The following is a 19761-nucleotide window of genomic DNA, read 5'->3' as shown; positions in this document are numbered from 1 at the left end:
GCAGCGCGTGAGGCACTAGCAGAATTGCCGATGACAAAATCCCCAGAAAAGATTTGATCAGTCTCATTGAAGCGAACTTTCTTTTTAGAAGGTTTGATGCCAGAGAGATGAGGCGAGATATTCTTTCTGCGGACAAGAATGCTTTGTCTTGAACAGTGTCTAGTTTTGCTCCTAGAAATTGAATTATTTAGGAAGGACTGAGACTTGACTTCCGGACGTTTAGGGAGAGGCCCAGAGAGTGAAAAACTTGTAGGCATTTCGCTGTTGCGAGGGAAGCCCGACGAAAGGATGGAGCCTTTATCAGCCAGTCGTCCAGATATGGGAATGGTTGGATGCCTTGCAGCCTGAGATGAGCTGCTACCGGAGCTAGAAATTTCGTGAAGACTCTTGGAGCTGAGCGCAGGCCAAATGGAAGGACTTTGAATTGGAAATGTGCACCTGCCACAGTGAATCTTAGGAACTTTCGATGTTTGGGATGAATTGAGATGTGGAAATACGCATCTTTAAGATCTAATGTTGTCAAAGTCCACATGATCTAGAAGCTGGAGGATTTCCTGGAGTGTTACCATGCGGAAAGATTTTTTCTGAAGGTATTTGTTTAGCATTCTCAAATCCAAATTGGTCTCCAATCCCCAGATTTTTTCTTTATCAGAAAAAAGCGAGAATAAAATCCCTTTCCTGTTTGAGAGTGAGGAACCTTTTCTATCGCCCCCTTTGACAACATAGCTTTCACCTCCTTTCTGAGTAGAGGAAGATGCAGTGGATTTTTCTTTAAAGGTGGATGAGGAGGGGGAAATTTGGTGAATTCCAGGGTGTGACCAAATTTTATTATATCCAATACCCACTTGTCTGTGGTTATTTTTCTCCAGTTTTTGAGATGTTGGGACATTCTTGGAACTTTGACTACTTGTGGCATATCTGGTGCCCATGCAATGAGATTGTCACTGTTTTCTGGCAGAATCTCTGCCCTGAGGTTGACGTTTCCTGCCCTGCTGCCTGTAAGCGGCCGCTGGAGGACTTCCATAGGATGTCTCTTGCTGTTGATAATGTTATACGTAACAACCCTGGCCACCTTGTTGCTGGTTCTGGTAACCTCCACGAAAGGTGTATGAACCTCTGCCTCTTGCTCCTCGAAAAGGTGTTTTTCTATACTGTAAGGTACTCAAAGCCCTAGCAGTATCGGTGTTCTTTTTTATTTCTTGCAATGTGTCATCGATGTGTTTACCAAATAATAGATTGCCGTCAAAGGGCATGTCCAGAATTTTTGTTTGGACTTCAGGACGAAAGTTAGTGGATTTCAGCCAGCCCTGACGTCTAAGGGTAGCTGCTCCGGCAAGCTGACGAAATCCCAGAGAAGCTATATACATAGAGATATTGATGACTTCAGAAGCAGCTCTTTCACCCTCCATGAGAATTTTCTTTGCTTCTAATTTTTTGTCGATGAAAAAATATGAGAGAGGACCCCACAAGTTCCAGGGAAAAATAGAACTATCGAGACGAGATGTACCCGTGGAAGTGAAGTACCGAGGAAAAAAGAGAGACCATCGAGTACCACCAATTTACAGCAGGACGCTATTGGCAGTCCGTAGGTGAAGTAAAACCACGGGGAAGGAGGTGCCTCTAATAATTGAAGCAACCCATATGAGAAACAAATGACTGAAACAATCCAGGGAATTGAACCAGTAGCCAGTAGGAGCAAAAGAATAAAGATCTGCATATACAGTCTTTTTTGCCAAAAGGAAAAGATTCTTTACTGAGTATCTTGAACTAATAAGATAAATTAACAATCACGTTTGATGGAATGCGAGAACCTTTGAATATAAGGAACCAGACCACACACTCTAGAGAAAGGAAATGGTCGTTTGCACTTGATTACCCCAAAACAAACAAAAAATTGTCCTGAGGAAGGTGTAACCACAACTACGGGCTACAACACCGAAACGCGTCGACGCACTTTTTCATACAGAATTCAAAAAACCTAGGGGATCCTAGAGATATTTTATTGTATAATACTGGAAGTCCCCACGTATTCATGTAAAGGTTATTGAATCGAATAATCTGTAGCGACATTTAGTGTTTCATTGAAATTAAGGGGTTATGTTGTATGTTCTTTTTCATTAACTTGTGATATACCGTTTGATTATTGTTGTGGATTGAGAATAATGTACTTTGTTTTCCATTTTTAATGTGTTATATATATGCATTGTCTTTTTTAATATGTTACACGTATGCAATTGTATCATGTTTCTCTTTTAAAAATTATTATTTCACATTATGAGATGTCTTTACATTGATGTTTTCAGTTGATTCTAATAGAATTCCTACTGAAATTTTAACTAATATAATTTTTAATAAAATAGACTGTAAACGTTATGATCTAGTTTGTGACCAGTGATTTAGATGATTTATTCAATGCTTGTGGTGAGTGAATGTGATAAAAGTAGGATACTCTGGTAGTAGCTCCCTTGTCTACAAACCTTTCCAGGGATAGCCCTTTGACTTTCAGTCTAATTTTTTGTCATCAGGCAGATACTCCATATAAGGTGAAAGTCCGACCATAATTGTCGATCGTATCTGCCTAAAATTGCTAAACAATTCGTAGCTCGCACTGTAGCGCTCAGCATGGTGGTAAAGCGTTTGCCAATGTTGTCAAGGCGCCTACCATCTTTGTCGGGTGGAGCTGTTATTAAAGCAGAAAGATTCCGAGACTTTCTCTGCGCTGCTTGAGAGATAACGGAGTCTGGTTTAGGGTGACCAGAAAGGCAGGCAGGGGCGTCATCTGGCGCCTTGTATTTTTTGTCAATCCTAGGGAGGATCGCCGGAATTGAAAACAGAGTCTTCATAATCTTCACCCCTTCCTCCCAGATATGATCAATTATAGGAATTGAGCGAGTCGATTTCCTGGTCAGGTCTTTAAAAATCATATAGACAACATTCTGTCTTCTGTACTGGCATTGACAGATGGAATCTAGAGGCTGCCCTTTCCATAATCGCATGAAAACCTCCTATGTCCTCAGGAGGGGAGTCAACAGCTAGAGAAACTGGTGAAGCTGGCGTTGGGATAAGATGTTCGTCCCATTCATCCACAGTTCTGGGCGAATTTGGAATGTTTTCGTCTTCTGCCACCGTGTCTCCGTCATCATCCTGCAGTAATTGTGAAGGCAAAGCCACTTGGGGCTCTGAGACTGGTGTTCCAGGGGTCGCAGGCTGCATCTCTGTTGGTGCAGGAGCTATTTTTGGAACTGCGACTGGAGGAAAACGATTATTATAGTCCTTTAACATTGCTGTAATGTCTTGTAGCAAACCTGCAGGCATCTGAACCATAGGTTCTTGGTGGAACGATTCTTGAGGCCCTCTAAAAGACTCACATGGTTCATAAAACTCCTCTTCATCGTCATCCTCCTGATATTTTATCCGGAGTTGAGAAGGGTCATGTGCTTGTCCAAAGGGATCTTCATCATCAGACTCCTCTAAATAATGGCTAGGAGGTAAAGGTGAAATGTGAGATACATCCTGGTAAAAGTGCCTCGAAGATGTTAATTTGGAGCTCAAAAGTGGCGTAATTTGAAAAGGCGCAGGTCTTTTATGCTTCAGTGTAGCTGAAATATACATAGAAGGCGAATCAGATTCTGTGGAAATTGCTGTAATAGATCACACCGTCGACGTTGAAAACATGGATGTCGTCGACGGAAAAGTCATCGTCGACCATGTGGTCGTCGACGTCAAGGTTGTTGTTGTCGACAGTGGGCTCGTCGTCGAGAGTACAATCATCGTCGACATTGGGCACGTCGACGATAATGTCATCCACGAGACTTGTAACATCTTCTACGGGGTACTCGTCGACGAAAGGTGAATCGTCGATGGCGGAGGCATCGTCGACGACGAAGCAGGCGTTGACGTGATAGGCATCGTCGACGGCGCCGTAGACTGGGTTCTCGTCGACGTTGAAATTTTCTTTGACGCTGAAGGTTCACTCACCTTCTGAGGAGATTTTCTCGTCGACTAAGCTGTTTTAGACGTCAACGGGAGTATCAGGAAGAGATTTTGAGATAGTTTTCAATGAAACCTTCACCTTTTCTCCAGATTTCACCTCAGAAGAGAACAAGGATTTTTCTTTTTTTTTGAGGAAGAGTAACCAATCTCAGAGTGAGATTTCTTCAGGGTCTTATTTTGTTTTTCTGGTGGATCTCCAGGTCTATCCCTCTTCTTGCATAGAGGGGTGGAGGCTTGAGGACTCGCACTGCCTTCTCCCTCAGAAACCAGCTCAGACGACGCCTTTAACTTCTAGAGCCAAACCAAAAGTCGTCCCTCTCGATCCTTCAAGGTCTTGGCAGGAAAGGTTCTACAGATTCTGCAATCCTTGACCTTGTGAGCTGGGTAAAGGCAGTAGATACATTCTTTATGTGGATCCTCAAAGTGTAATCTCTTCTTCCCACATAAAGAACAGGCCAAAAACGTTTCGTGGAAGAATCAGACATTTTTATCTCAAGAAGTAAAGGTTTAAGGTAAAAAACTGAGCAGAGCTCAGGGAGACTCCCTAACACATGAGGTGCGGTAGAAAGTCTGAGGGTTTGCCTCTCTGTGGGGAAGGTTCTAAGAGGGTGCTGATGCCTGATTGGCTGGTTTCCAAGTTTGGTTCTTTTTGCAAAAAGACTAAGATAGGCTAATATAGTGACTTTGCTGTCTACTGTAGCCTTTAGTATAGTGTTATTATGACTGTAATGTATATGTTTTATTATACAGCGGGTCTCCCACCTCGTCGGCGGGGATGATTCTAAGCATGTGAATCTATGAAAGATACCCTAATACTGGATAACTCATTTTCAATCCCCAGGAAAATATACCCAAATGCAGAACTTGGTTAATGAGGCACCAGGATACCCATGCGCTTTACAAATATACATACTATTGTGATAGTGGGTGTTACACAAGCATTGAGTGCCAGTAACCTCTCATTGTCAAAGCCTGAGGGCTTGATCTTTCTTACAAGGTGTATACCTTCAGACTCAGACTTTCTCAAAACGAAACTGATAATGAAGAGCTGGCATCGTATAAGACGCCTGCCACAGTACCTCCCATGAAACTTACAGATACAGAGCACTGTATATGCTATGTTTTGTATATAAAAAGGTACTTAAAACATTTGTAGGGTATTGTAAAAAAGAAAAAAGGTCACAGATTTACTGGTTTTTAAGTCTTATTGTCGCGATAGCCTTTTAGGTTTCACCTACAGAGAGCTTGTGCTGTGCTTGCTAAGTCTCTTATAATATAGAAAATCCTAAAAGGGGTTAGAGCCTGCCCATTACTTACCACTGATTGGCTTCCACGTCACTATTGTTTTCATGCTACCTATTGGTGAGTGCATCCGGGTTCATCCCGGCTTCCAGTCTTCATCCCTGCCATGGAGCTTGGACCAAGTACAGCTTCCTGTGACCAGTGTCCTTTCACTGGCCACAGGTGCACTATACTTTTTTTAAGCTCACTCAGCACTCTTACTGCTCTGCCGTTGTTTTTAATATTCCTTTTTTCCAACACTGTTTCACCCTTCCTGTTTCATACACCCTCACGTTCATTGGCCCCTTTGACCTCTCCGCACACCCCTGCCTCCTACGCTGTTCTTAGACATAGAACTTGTGAAATAGGGCTTGTTTGACTATGAACACATCCGTTACCTCGAAAATGTCACATCTAGCCTACTGTCCCGGGGACATTGTGAATTCTTCGGAGGTAGATAATAATTTTCCCATGCTGGTATACTGCAATTAGTAGGTGGAGTGGGCATTAATAATTCTTAATCCGATACTTGCAGATTCCACAAACCAATGTTGACTCATGATAAAAACTGTGGGCACTCTTGTAGTTTCTACTCCGCTAGCTGAGAAGACAAGGCCAAGCTCACGGATATGCCACCCTAAACTTCATGCCGCTTGAAGGGTGGGCAGTTTTTCAAGTGTAGTCAGTGTAAGGTGTCTGACGTTTTGGAGGCGGGGAAGGGGTGATTTTGCCTCACAGCAGGTATTGTGCTCACTGACTATGGGTAATTTCTTTTTTTGTGGCTAAAAGGGTGTTAATATGCAGCCACTGTGGAATGTTCATTACTTGAAGGTGTCAGGGAAATCATTAGTGCAGCGCTATACAGTGCACAAATGTAAACAAAAGGGGATAGTACGTCATGAACCGACATTATTTAGGTATGGCTAAAAATAACTAAGGCTGTCTCCTTCGTATGTTTACAGTTGCACACTGTTTCCATGGCGTGCCGATAGAGTAAATTGTTACATATGTGAAAAAAAATAAAGGGAACCAAATAACTGCTTGACCCTTGTGGTTAAAGCTGTAGACTTTGCAACTAAAATATAAGGCTTAAATCCAGCCCTCGGTTCAACTTCCTGTAATTCTGGGCAAATCACATATTCTACCCATGCATAAAAACAATGTAACGTATTCTGATGCTTAGGAATTGCGTTGTAATACCCTCTGACCATACTCGAAATGCAAAACTGCAAATAAATAAATAAATATAAATGTGCACACTATCACTTTTCCTGTATGGTGCTGCATAGTGTTTTAATGCACAGTGTGGAAGGAGGTCTAACATTACGGTATGTATTCAGTTTTGTTCACTGGATTTTTATGTAATTTATGAGACATCTATTATTTCTAATTTGCTTACACGAACGTGAAAGTTTAATGTAATATCCTTATCTTGAGTTGTAAGCTCTATATAAATGTTATTACGATATTGAACAGCAGCACGGGCTGCTGTGCAACATGGGGTAAAGCAACAAAAAGCACTAAGACGTGGACAATGCTGAGCGTTTCTTTCTTTACTTTAAGCCATATTGCACAATAGCTCGCCTGTTGTGCAACATGTAAGAAACACTGACAAAGCCAATAGATTTTGTATAGGTGAGACCTATTGGTTTTGCCAATGCTTGTTTTCTATGACTTTTTGCAGCTTTGAGTGAGGGTTATAGAATATCTTGATTTTGTCTGCCTACATTTAGGGGTACGTGCATCATTCTAAATACAGGTCGCAATGGGGCAGATTCGCAGAATCTGCCCCTTTGCGACCAGTATTTTTGCATTTGGGATGCATCAACCTAAATGCAAATTCGCAATTTTTTTTAGAAATCGTAAAATGTGTGATTATTTAAATTGTGACTGCATTTAGGGAATCGCAAATTGCGATTCCCTAAATGCAATGCATGAACCAATTTTAAATTGCTATTTTGCAATTCGGGATCGCAAATTACCATCACTTTAAAGTTGATGGTAATTTGCGAAACTTTAAAAAACGCACTATGTTACACACACACACGTGCCCTTGGGGCATGTGTGTGCGCAAAATGAGGCACCAAAATGAGGTGCAAAATTTGAGGCACCCTTGAAATTGCATGCGCAATTTGTGAGTACCTATTTGGTACTAGCATATTGCGCATGCAATTACCATTCATTCCCATGGGCCTCTAGGCCCATAGGAATGAATATGAACTATTCCTTAATTGTGAATCACAATTTGCAATTAAGGAATATGTAGGAATTGCAATTTTTTTTTGTGATTTCTAAAAAAAATTGCTATTAAAGAATCGCAATTCTTTATGTTGATGCATGTGCCCCTTAGTCTCTAAACACCAGGAATTTATTATTTTTTGAAGGCAACGTTTTTGGGTTCTATGTCTGCTTTCAGTAGAGACGGCTGAGATTCGACACTAGTGAGGAGGAGAGGGGCAAATGCCAGAGGAGAGACTGGTAGCGGGACCTAGTAGCTAGAAGTAGCGCTGGAACAGATTTGTATATGTGTTGGATGGTTGCAAGGGAGGTGGATAAAGATATGCAGATCCTCGCTACCCTGATACCCAAGTGTGGAAAGCGTTGTATTTTAGTCCAGTCTGTGGAGCCACAGTAGGATGGACCCTAGGATACAAGTGGCAAATGACCTCCACCACTATGACTGCTGCCCAGTAGGTCGTCTGCGCTGTGTTAACGCCCCTCAACCTCTCCCCTCCTCCCCAAAATGCGGTCCGACATAGACATTTTCTCTATGGTAAAACGGCTTGAAGGTGAACCTTTGATGAAAATTGCAACTCCGGTCTGGCTCATTAAAGAATGTTAGCTCTGGGGCCCATGGGAATCTGTCTCGGCTGGATTATTTCCTGATGCCTGCCGCTCAGTCCCCAGCGGTGCGTGAGATAGTACACCTGCCCAGGGGTGTCTCTGACCACTCTCCGCTCTGGCTTCGTTTTGAGGTTGGAGTGGAGGCAGTGGGCCGGGTGGCCCCCATTAATCCGTGGTACCTCACCTCCCCCGAGACCCGCACCCTTCTGCTTAAGTCCTTTGACTCGTATTTTCTGGATAACGAGGGGTCGGTTTCCTCTGCTGTGTCCCTATGGGAGGCCTTTAAGACCGTGATTCGTGGGCAGGCCCTCTCCCTTATTGTTGAGGCTAAGAGAGCGAGAAATAGAGAGGTGGTTGATCTTGAGGGGGAGATTTCTGCATTGGAGGAGGGTTTGGAATCTGGTGTCACGCCTGAGAAGCTCCATGCCCTGGGTCTGAAACAATTTGCTTATAAGTCCATGGTCACAGATGCCGCCAAAGTGATGTTTCGGGAGCAACAGGGTCGTTTGTATGATGTGGGTGACAAAGCGGGTAAATTGCTGGCATGGCTGGATAAGAAGGAGAGAGCTAATCGTGTGGTACCCGTGATTCAGTCTGCGAGTGGTGTGAGTGTAACGGACCCGATTGGAATAGTTGACCGGTTTGCCGATTACTTCCGTGTGGTGTATACCCCTGTGTCTGAGAGGGATGTGGTTGACTCTCGCCTTTTGTTGCGTGATATAGCCCTGCCCATTGTTTCCGATTTAGACCGTGTGGCGTTGGACTCCCCCTTTACGGTTGATGAGATAGCTACTGCCATCCGTTCCCTCCGTTCGGGCAAAGCATTGGGCCCGAACGGGTTGCCGATCGAATTGTACAAGTTGCGTCCCGATAGGGTGGCTCCGTATCTTCGCGCCATGTTTCTGGAGTCCCGGGAACGGGGTATTCTCCCTTATGATCAGAGACTGGCCACAATAGTTGTCATCCCCAAGGAGGGTAAACCACGTGATCTTTGTTCCTCCTACAGGCCCATATCTCTACTAAATGTTGAACCCAAGGTGTTGGCGAAACTCCTGGCATCCCGTCTCTTGACGGTCATTAGTGACTTGGTCCATCCGGATCAATCTGGATTTATCCCGCATCGCAACACGGCTTTGAACCTGCGTCGTCTTCACGGCGCGATTGCGGGGGCGGGGCTTCTGACGGAGCCGGCCATTTTGGCATCGTTGGATGCTTCCATGGCCTTCGACACGGTGGAGTGGCCTTATCTTTGGGCGGCTCTTGAGAAATTTGGTTTTGGGCCTGAGTTTATTGGTTGGGTCCAGTTATTGTACGCGGAACCTCTGGCGCAAGTAGTGGTGAACGGTAGGGTCTCGGTTCCTTTCACCCTTGGAAGGGGTACCCGTCAGGGATGCCCCTTGTCTCCGTTACTGTTTGCGCTCGCCATGGAACCATTGGCTGCTTGGCTTCGGTGGGAACCTTCCCTCAAGGGGATCCGCTGGTCTCCGGACTTTGAGGACCGCGTGTCGCTTTACGCGGACGATATCCTTTTATATCTCACCTCCCCGCGTAAATCTCTGTCTGTTCTGTTCGACGTTCTTGCTTCCTTTGGAGCCAATTCGGGCCTTGTTATTAACTGGACCAAGTCCTGTGTATATGTTCTTTCGGGGGTTTTGCCCCCCTTGCCGAGCAGACTTCCGATTCAGGTGGTCCACTCGGGTTTCAAGTATTTAGGGATTTTTATTACGTTGGACCCGACGCTCCGCTTTGAGCGTAATCTCCTCCCACCATTGCTTAGATTGCGCCTGGATGTGGCCCGTTGGCGTAAGCTTCCTTTGTCTCCTCTGGGCAGGGCGGCTCTGTTTAAAATGATGTCCTTGCCGCGATTCCTTTACGCGCTCCAAAACTCCTATGACGCTATTCCTAAGACCTATTTTCAAGAGATTGAGAGTCTTCAGTGGCAATTGATATGGGATGGGCGTCCGCGTATCGCACTCGCAAAGCTCACCATCCCTTGGTATGACGGGGGCATGGCGCTCCCCGATATCAAGCGATATTACTGGGCTTCCCAGTTGTCTGCCATTAATCACGTGATGTTTTCCCCGGGTCGTAATCCTGCATTCGAGATGGACAGATTCCAGCTCCCGGGTGGGGACTTTACTAGAGTACTTTATTCTCGATCGGCCGGGCGCCATCTTGTGGGCCCATCCAAGATCGCAGTAACTGTATGGCGAGCTGCGAATGTGAGTTTGGGGTGGGAGGATCGCTTGACGTTGGCGACGCCGCTTTACGCCTCGGAACGTTTGGGCGGACTTTGGTCCACCAAGGGTTTCGACCGCTGGGATATGATAGGGATTTGTAAGGTGGGTGATGTGTGCTCGAACGGTAGTGTGAAGTCGTTCCAGGCGGAATATGGTTTGAGTGGTAGGGAATTTTTTCGCTACCTGCAGGTCCGGCATGCCCTCGCCTCAGTTTTGGTTCCTAATGAGGCCCTGCCTGAATCTTCCCCCCTCGAGGACCGTGTCCTTGATGGGCATCTTCCCGATAGTACTATTTCTCTGATTTACAAGAAATTGATCAATAATCGGGCGGACTTATTGGTCCGACTTCGGGAGACTTGGGTTGGCGATGGGTTGGAGCTGGACGACGAGGATTGGCAGTCGGCACTCTCTTCTCCCAAGGAGGTGGCCATTCCTGCCCGTCTCCGTTTGGTTCAACTTAAGATTCTTCATCGAGTTTATGTCACGGGTCCGCGTCTGGTGACGATGGGCTTTTCTTCGGATGGGCTATGCAAGCGTGGTTGTGGTTTGAATGCGACCTTTTTACATATCCTTTGGGAATGCCCGGCTGTAGCGGCTTACTGGACTGCTGTGCTTGAGGTGATGACTGCTGTGACTGGTGTTGCCCTGCGGCCGGAGCCGCGACGGTGTCTGTTGAATGTGTGGGAGCCCACTGACTACTCTGTGGCCCAGACCAGATGGGCTACCCTGGGATACATGATTGCGAAGCAGGATGTTGCGCAACTCTGGGGCGCTTCCAGGCCCCCTGAGGTTTCGAAGTGGGAAGACAACATGGACTGGTCCATGTTTCGTGAGAAGACGGTTTATGTGGCCAGGGGCAGACCCAGGGCGTGGACGAAGGTTTGGGGCCAGTGGAATGATTATCGTGGGGATGTTTGCACCCCTCCCCTTGTAGGCACTGCTGAGATTGTCCTATCTCCCTAGACGTGCGTTCCCGGAACCTCCCCATACGGGTTTTTTCTATATTTCCGGTTCTCCCCGCTGCTCCCCTCCCCCCCCTTCCGACTCGATTGGAGCCTCCGGGCTCTAGGTGTGTTCTCCTGATCGTGGACCGTCCCCTCCTTTCTTTGGGCTGACCTTACTTATCGTACATTCGCCTTTTAGTGTTTGTTTTTCTTTTGTAAAATAAAAATTCGAGTTGCTCTGTGATATTTGTGGAGCGATGCTTTGTGCTCGAGCTGTACCCGACCGCGGGTGTGCGTTTCTGTTTCATGCACTGTGCCTTGTTATTAGCGGCCAGCCCGTGCTGTTGTAGGCCCATTCTTGTACTTTTCTATGCTTGCTACAATAAAGGTTTTTGAAAAGAAAAAAAAAAAAAAAAGAATGTTAGGAAATGCTGTCTTTTGCTTGCAGGTTCCAAGATCAATATTCTATTCCATATGGAAAAAATAGTAAACTCTTGTGGCTTCATTCATGGCCTGCTTGAGAATACCCATACATTGCTGGGGTCACATTTGAATGATCCTGGTCCATCTATTCAGAAACCATGCAGAAAGTTCAGTGCTGGAAGAGTGCGATACAGAATGATGCCACCTGTTTCTGGGAATGGGATTCAATTGCACATCAACTTCAAGTGCAATTTCTCTGACAGGTGAAAAAGATCTATGAAACCACTACGGTCATTCTCTATTTCAATATCTTCCACAAGAAAATACCTTTTCAGCTGAAGCAGAATGGGAAAAACAACAGAAGAAAGGGCCTGAGCGACAGATTGAAAAAAGCATTTTTATCTCCAGATATTGTCATAAACTTTGTTGGTATCACACATTTATGGCTGTTGTAAAGAAGTGGCGCCTCATCGCACCATTACAGTCTGCATTGTTGTTGCAGGAGGAAAAGCTCGAGGGCGAACAGGACTGATTTCAGCGGGCAAGCTGATATTTTAAGAGTTCTTCTTCTGCCTTAACCCGCCAAGCAATGCATTGGGGTTTAACATTCCATCAAGGAAGTTACCACGGACTATAGATGAGGTTGTTTCTGAAAAGACGATCAGGAGGATGCTTTTGCTCCTGTTCTACCAAATGAAAGACTGTAAAGCTGTGAGTCAAAATTGCTAGCATCATAGTTCTTTCAGCTATCATAAGATAGGGCTGGTGCAGATGTGCAAGCAGGACTTTTAGAATGTACCATGAATTTAATCCCATAGAAAAATTTGTGACTGTAGCTTATAGATTAGCTTAATGACAGAAAAAAATATTTGAAGCCCTCCTAAAAAAACACACAGTAAACCTGATCAGAAAATTGAGATAGCTCATCAGAATAGCACATGCAGTTTAGAGACCAGCGTGTACACAAAGTCACAGGTTCAAATTATAACAGGTCTCACAAAGCCCTTCAAGGTCAATCAAACGAGTACCACTGAGGACAGGCATTCTCTCAGATCGCCCCCAAAGCATGTAATGTACTCCCACCCCACATCAAAGCCTCCTCCTCTCTTCTTGAAATTGGCAAAATGTTGAAGACCTGGCTTTTCAATTATCCAACCTACCATAAGCTGAGCTAGGCACACACATCAGCTCAGCGCCAGATACCCTCACGGGTGATGGTGTGCTTTCCAAATATACACAGAACATAACACAAGTAGCCACAGATCAAGGGCCATATGTATCAAGCAAAATTGCATTCGCAAAAGCCGAAATTCGCAGAATTTCGGCACTTGCGAATGCAATTTTGCCAAATGGTATGTATTAAGGCAAAATAAGGAATCGCAAATTTTGTGATTCCCTAAATGCAATGTAAGAAGCACCAAAAAAGTGCAATTTGGCCTTAAGGAATCGCAAATTACCACCAACTTCAAGTTGGTGGTAATTTGCGATTTCTTTGAAAAATGCACTTTTTTGCATTTTTCAAAGTGCAATGTGAAGCACATACATGCCCTTAGGGCATGTATGTGCGCCACATGTGCACCCATGCTTATTTCAGGGGTGCAACAGGGTGTTCTTTTGACACCCCATAACCCTTGAAATTGCATTCTCAATTTGCGATTCGCTAATTGCGAATCGCAAATTGAGACGGTCTTCCCAGTCATTCCTATGGGCCTTTAGTCCCATAAGAATGAATGGGGAGATATTCCTTAATTGCGAATCGCAATTTGCGTTTCGCAATTAAGGAATATGTAGGATTCGCAAACTTCATTGCAAATCCTACATACATAGCATTTTGCGATTCTCAAACAGCGATTCGCAAAAAAATGCTATTTGAGAATCGCAAAATGATTTTTGATACATATGTCCCCAAAAGTCTAAACAAAGCAACAGAGTCAAGCACAGACGAGCACTAACAAACAAAAACGGTCTGCGGGTGCTAATGGGAGGTGCTACTGCACAACGTATTGTATAGACCGTAGAGGGACTGGGCAGTTGGCTGCCCAGAATTTCATACTGTGAAGTTTAGGCCACACATATCAGACCACATGAATCCCACTTATCTGCTGAGAAGAAAGTGTTACACTGGAGCGGGTGCCGTTGTAGTCACATCATCCATATGTATAATGTATCACTAGCTAATAAAGAAACCGATATTTAATTTCACAATCATACCTAGCAGACACACGCATACATGAAGCGGGTAATTTTATCACGGTTATGTATAGGGATCGTGGTTAGAAACAAGTTTGGGAGATAAAAAAACACTTTTGACTAGTTGACATTGTAATGCCACAACGGTGAACCTCTTCTTCACACAGCCAGTGCTCACCTCATATTCTGCTTCATCGTCAGCTGTTTTGGAGACAGCCTTATCCAGTACGTCAGCCACCACAGGCTCAGGGACGGCAGCCACGACGGGGGATGAGGGGTCCGATGGTTCCTGAGAGGCAGGGGGGCTTGGTTCCTCTTCTTTCTGAGGGTCCTCGACATTGTTTTCCTCCATTTCATTCATCACCGAAACCAGTTTCTGTTTCTTCTCAGCCTGTCAAGAGATGGAGAGAAGCAATACTGTAATCCTGGCAGGCATGTTTTGAGAGACGTGCTTTGGGACAGCAGGAGTTACTAAGCGCACGCAGTAAAGCCAACCTCAAAACAGACATTTAGAATGCAAGTATCTGGGGCCGTATCGCATATAGAAGCCTTTGAGGCAGCGTCTGGGCAGAAGGCAATATTACCGTCTATTTAAAGTCCTGGGTTAGCTTCTCATTTCATTTCCATACTGATCCACGTATGCATTTTAGGAAATTCAAGCCACCCCGGTGGTAGGATACAAGGAAATGAAAGTGTTCAGAGAATCCTCGCATAGTACACACAAAGCAGGGGTGCATACATTGCCCTGGGCGTCCCCTTACGTATAGTTTTAAGCACTGTCGTATAGTGTGATCCTAGTTTACATTAAAGACTTCTCATGTACCACCTGCTTCGCACACTGAATCTACAGACGTCTGCCTCTGATAATTGTATTCAGTAAGTCAGCAAAAGAATACAGGCCCCATTCAGCAAAACCTGTCTGCCCTTCAAATCTAAAATACGAAGGTTTCTTGCTAGGTCACTCTTCCCACTCGTCACTCCTGTTCTGCAGACGACTCGGACAGAACCGGGTCAAGCAATTACATACAGGGAAATAATTCTGCATACTACAGAAATCTGGAACAAATGATCGGGCATTTCATTCACACACCGTTTTGTTAACAAAAAACAAATTCCTTGAATGACTCGTCATAAAGTAACATTGACAGAGCTGCCTGCATAGTCATGTCACCTAGCTATTGAGCAAACGCGTATTAAGGAATTATTTAAAATGTTACATAAATGATTGTCCTGGGACAGATGTTTCGAAATACATTTGACGGAAAAGTTGCCCATTAGAAAATACCTTATCACTGCAGCACTTCTTCAGTAGTGGAAGTACCCACTACTCGTTTGAATACATTAATATCTTGAGATACGGGTGAACTGGATTGCTTTAATAGTGCGTTGAAACCATTAATAATAATTAAACAAGCATTTACAATGCAATAGGTTTCGCATTACTGATAGTTTGAGGTATTGGCGTTGTAAATAATAATGCAAAGCCAACAGCTCATACTTCCAGTAATGCAAGACCTACAGCTAGATTCATGAAGGGAAAATCGGCTCGCAAAGGGCCAGATTTTTAGAATCTGGCCCTTTGCGAGCGCAATTTTTGCATTTGGGATTCATCATCCCAAATGCAAAAATCGCTATAACAGAATTTGCATTTTAGCGAGGAATTGCATTTAAAGGAATCTCTATTTGAGATTCCTTAAATGCAATTCATTAACCAATTTTAAACTGCGACCGGTGAGGGGAGGACGAAGAGCTGCGACGCTTCTTTGACTTTTGTGCTTCGCCTTACCTGACTCCGAGTGCGAAGACTTCGAATTACGCTGCTTGCTCAGCGACCGGGCCCTCGACCTCCCACGGGACCGGGGCCTGGAATGACGCGGGGCTGACTCCCGGACCTCCAGCCACTTTCGGGACTTCTCCCGCGAAGTTTTTGGGGCCATGGCCCGGCAGTGGGAACACGACTCGGTGTCGTGGTCACTCCCCAGGCAGAAGAGACACTCAGGGTGCGGGTCCGTCAGCGACATCGTGTGCGGACAGGCCTCGTAAAGTTTGATACCGGGCAACCCTATGCACCAGGAGTAAGTTTACTTACAAATTATATCAAATTACTACTTTAGTCAACAAGTGACAGGGTACCGCTCTCTCTAGATCTAGGCTTGCTGGTGCGGGAAAAGAAAGAAATGACTTCAGCGTGCGTGGGCGCGTCTAAGTAGCTCCAGTGACACCATCTCGGCGAATACGACGCACGCGGAGCCGTACAACGACGCCTACGGACGTACAGGGGTACTGCTGATGAAATCTTTCCGGATCCAGTTTGACTCCTGGGGATATTCTAAGGCAAGGAATCTATCACTAAGGTGTCTCTTTCAGATGTGCACATACCTATGTATTTGCGATACTCATTGAATCCGGTTGAGACATTGTTGCTAGCTTTCGCTTAGTCACCCAGATCTCAACCTAGTCTATGGGTTATACTCCTGTTGTCATTTTCCATATCCTGAATACAGCATGTCTTAAAGAGACAGCGCAAGCTCTGCCTAGGCGAGACCTAAAAAAGCGATTCATTCGCCTTTCTAAAAGGGGAGTTGGTGTACTTTTTCCTCGGCAATTTTAGAGAAACTATCAGGGGTACATACCATTACGAATCATTCTGGGCTACTTTTCATTGTTTTTCAGCTGTAGATTTTAACAAATAATTATTTTAGGTTTGACGTGTATGGCTTGTGCCATCCATAAGGAATTTGTTTTCCTTACTTCAAAGGGCTTTGGTTTAACCTCCTTCAACCTTTGGTTCCTTTTGCTCTGAAATCTTCAGCTACTGTATTCACACACAGTCAGTCACATGTTGGTCTCATTATTTTTCTACTGGTGGCAAATACATAAATCCCTTTTTATGTACCATCTGTTTTCAGATTTTTATTATCTGTACTTTAGTACAATAGGTTTGTTATTGTAAGGCATTCCACAGGTCATACAAATGCTAATGCTCATTTATTAAAGTGGTAAATACATTTGCAAGGATGAGAATGCCATGCCTGTTTGAATATGCCTTTTGGACACTGAAATAACACTGCTGCCTTTCGTTGGTAAATACTTGACATTAATACATACATTTAGGACAGCCTCTTTGCCACACTGAAAATCAAAAGGTATAGAGTGCATTGTCTCCTCTCACTGAGGTGCTTGGACAGTTCTACTGGAAAGAAGATCATAAACTGGCCACCACAACAATGTCAGAAATTACTGATGTCAACATATGCATAACAAATCTGCAGAAAAAAACAAGTTGCCATTAAAAAAGAAACCAGACGAATTTGGTTTAAAAAGAGTGATGTAATGATTGTTCCGAAATGCAAGTCCTATGACATCCCTAAAACTTTTATTAGAAGAATACATGCCTCAATCTCCACTATTGGTGTAACTGTCACTCAACAATCAGCTGGACAATGCCAAAGACAAAAACAGTCTATACCTATTAACAAGGTCTTCACCCAAATGAACCATGACAGTGGATGTACTCATCGCAGAATGGTTGTATAAGAGCAGAACAATCACAAAAATAGCTCACACACCCACATAACACGAGGCCTGTGTGTGCTTGGAATGTTTTCTACTTAACAGTCTGCACTATCTTATAAATAACAAACTCTTCTCACAAGGCGCTAGCATCTCTTGATTTGCCCACCAACAGTCATCTTAATCGGCTTAACTGGTGCTTCCAGACATTGAACAGCTTCAAAATTCAGTTTATCAGGTACCTACTCAAGCTATCTTTGACCCTCTATATTTGCTCCATAGTTTACAGACTAAATGGTTTTCAGTAGTGGATAATAATACTGGTACAACTTAAATACAGCGCAAACCCTGGTACAAGAAAACAAAAGTTGCTAATTTGCTCCTGCTTAGTCAACAAGAGTCTAGTTATCATGACTTACTGGAGAGCGTAGCAATCGCCAGACATTATGTGATCATGAGCTTTAAGAAGCAGTGCTGTGAAAGGGGCGTGGGCTGTTCCCACATTTCTTCTCTACAACCTTTTGATTGGGCGGAAAGTGTACGCTTCCACTGAAAATGTGTGTTTCTATTGCACATTTTGCATAGTGGGAACTCTTATGCTCAATACTGTAGACCCAAATGGGCTAAGGAGGCAAGCAAATGATCAACACCAAAGTTGTCAGGTGGCATAGGTCTGATATATTTCTTGCGAAAAGTTAAAAGGGCGGAAGCAGAACTAACTAATTTATTCTGAAAAGCATATGTTGAACCAAAAAGGCCTTGAAAGATGGATTGTTATTACACTGTGTAAAAGCCCATAAGTTGTTTTAAGATACCTGGAAGCTAAGTATTATCTACTCTTAGGAGGGATTGTATATTATTTTGCCAACTGTCATATGGTACACATTTGTAATTTAGCCATGGTATGCATCTATGTGCTTACTAAACAATGTTTTCATGTCTGGCTTCACAGCTTTGGATGTGTTGCAATAAAAAAACTAATCATAAAAAAATACATGCATACACATTCATAGTGGACCTTCGTGTCAGACCTCTTCAGTTCTGTCCAAATAACATTCAGAATGGGGCAATAAATCACTTGAGCCACTGGCTCTACTGCCCTGGGAGAGACGAACTCTCATGATCACATGTGCACATCTGTCTGAAAATAAGTGTGTTTCAGTTCCCCAACTGGTGGGGCCAGTCCTTTAGTTTTCAATTCTCATCTTTTATAGGCTCTCTCATTTCCTTCCTTCATTTTCCAGTTCGTTTTTGTCAGAGTGGCCAGCATTTTCTCAGTCATTTAGTACTGCTGCTCATTTCATCTGCACTGTGCCGTACCCTGAATTTCTAAACTTAGATGCCTACTTGGAATGGAACTGTCCACAGTTTAACACTGCTTTACCATTCCAAGATAGGTGTTATGTTCAGATGCATCATGATGGCCATCTGGAATCTGTACAAAGATACACTATGCACAACACCATTCCAAACTGGCTGCCCACTGAGATGTGTACTGGGTGGCCATCCTTGAACAGAATGGTAAATAGTGTATCAGGGTTTTACTGTTTCAAGATGGCAGGGACGTTGCTTCTAAACGTGATAAACTATGCACAATACCATGCAAAGATGTCTGCCTGCCGCTTTGTCACCACAGCAAAGTTGCATTTTTTTCCTATTTTGTAGTGTTTTCTACTTTTTTATTCTGAGTTCAATAAAGGCATTTACAATCGACATCCATTAACTGGTTTAAACATGGGGTGAAAACATAGCAGTGTGATTTCTTAATGAGGCGCAAATCAAGTTATAGAGCTTGTCAAGATGAAGATCACTGAAGCTGGTAAGCTCCTTCATACTGGGTTAAGAGTTTTTTTTTAGTACTATATATAGTTAATATATTATGTATGCAGTACAAGTCTGCCACGTGTGATTCAATATGCAACCAGGAAGCGTAAGGAATATGCTACTTACCAGTATGCATCTGTTCTTGGCATGTAGGGCTGCTGACATTCATATCTGTGCATAGATCACCGCCTAGTGTTGGGTCAGGATGATTGCATATTGTTGTCCTGGAAGAGTCTTCGAAGTATCACGAGATAGGTGGCTTCTCCCCTGGACTACAGTGCGCATGGGCATCCTCTCCATCCTCAGATTGTTTTTCGCCATTGTGGCAGAGATGGAGTATGATACAGTAAGTGATGTCCATGCTAGAGATTAATTCTGAGTGCTAAAGCTGCGACAGGCACCGGGGAGGAGGGCGGGCGATATGAATGTCAGCAGCCCTACATGGCAGAACAGATGCATACTGGTAAGTAGCATATTCCGTTTGAGGCATGTGGGCTGCTGAATTCATA

The 19761-nt window shown here is 44.1% G+C and overlaps 1 protein-coding gene across 8 annotated transcripts in view; it reads right to left on the bottom strand.

The window, feature by feature from the left end:
- DNMT3A (DNA methyltransferase 3 alpha) overlaps positions 1–19761 on the bottom strand; it is a 2120215-nt gene that overhangs the window by 1015801 nt on the left and 1084653 nt on the right. For all 8 annotated transcript variants that reach the window (XM_078650037.1, XM_078650035.1, XM_078650036.1 and 5 more), the window contains one exon: positions 14094–14306. In XM_078650037.1, coding sequence (XP_078506163.1) covers positions 14094–14306 — 213 coding nt within the window. The remainder of the gene's footprint in view (positions 1–14093; positions 14307–19761) is intronic.

This window comes from Lissotriton helveticus, chromosome 6, assembly GCF_964261635.1.
Source record: "Lissotriton helveticus chromosome 6, aLisHel1.1, whole genome shotgun sequence".
In the NCBI taxonomy this organism is placed as follows: Eukaryota; Metazoa; Chordata; class Amphibia; order Caudata; family Salamandridae; genus Lissotriton; species Lissotriton helveticus.
This window is presented reverse-complemented; position numbering and strand designations above follow the sequence as displayed.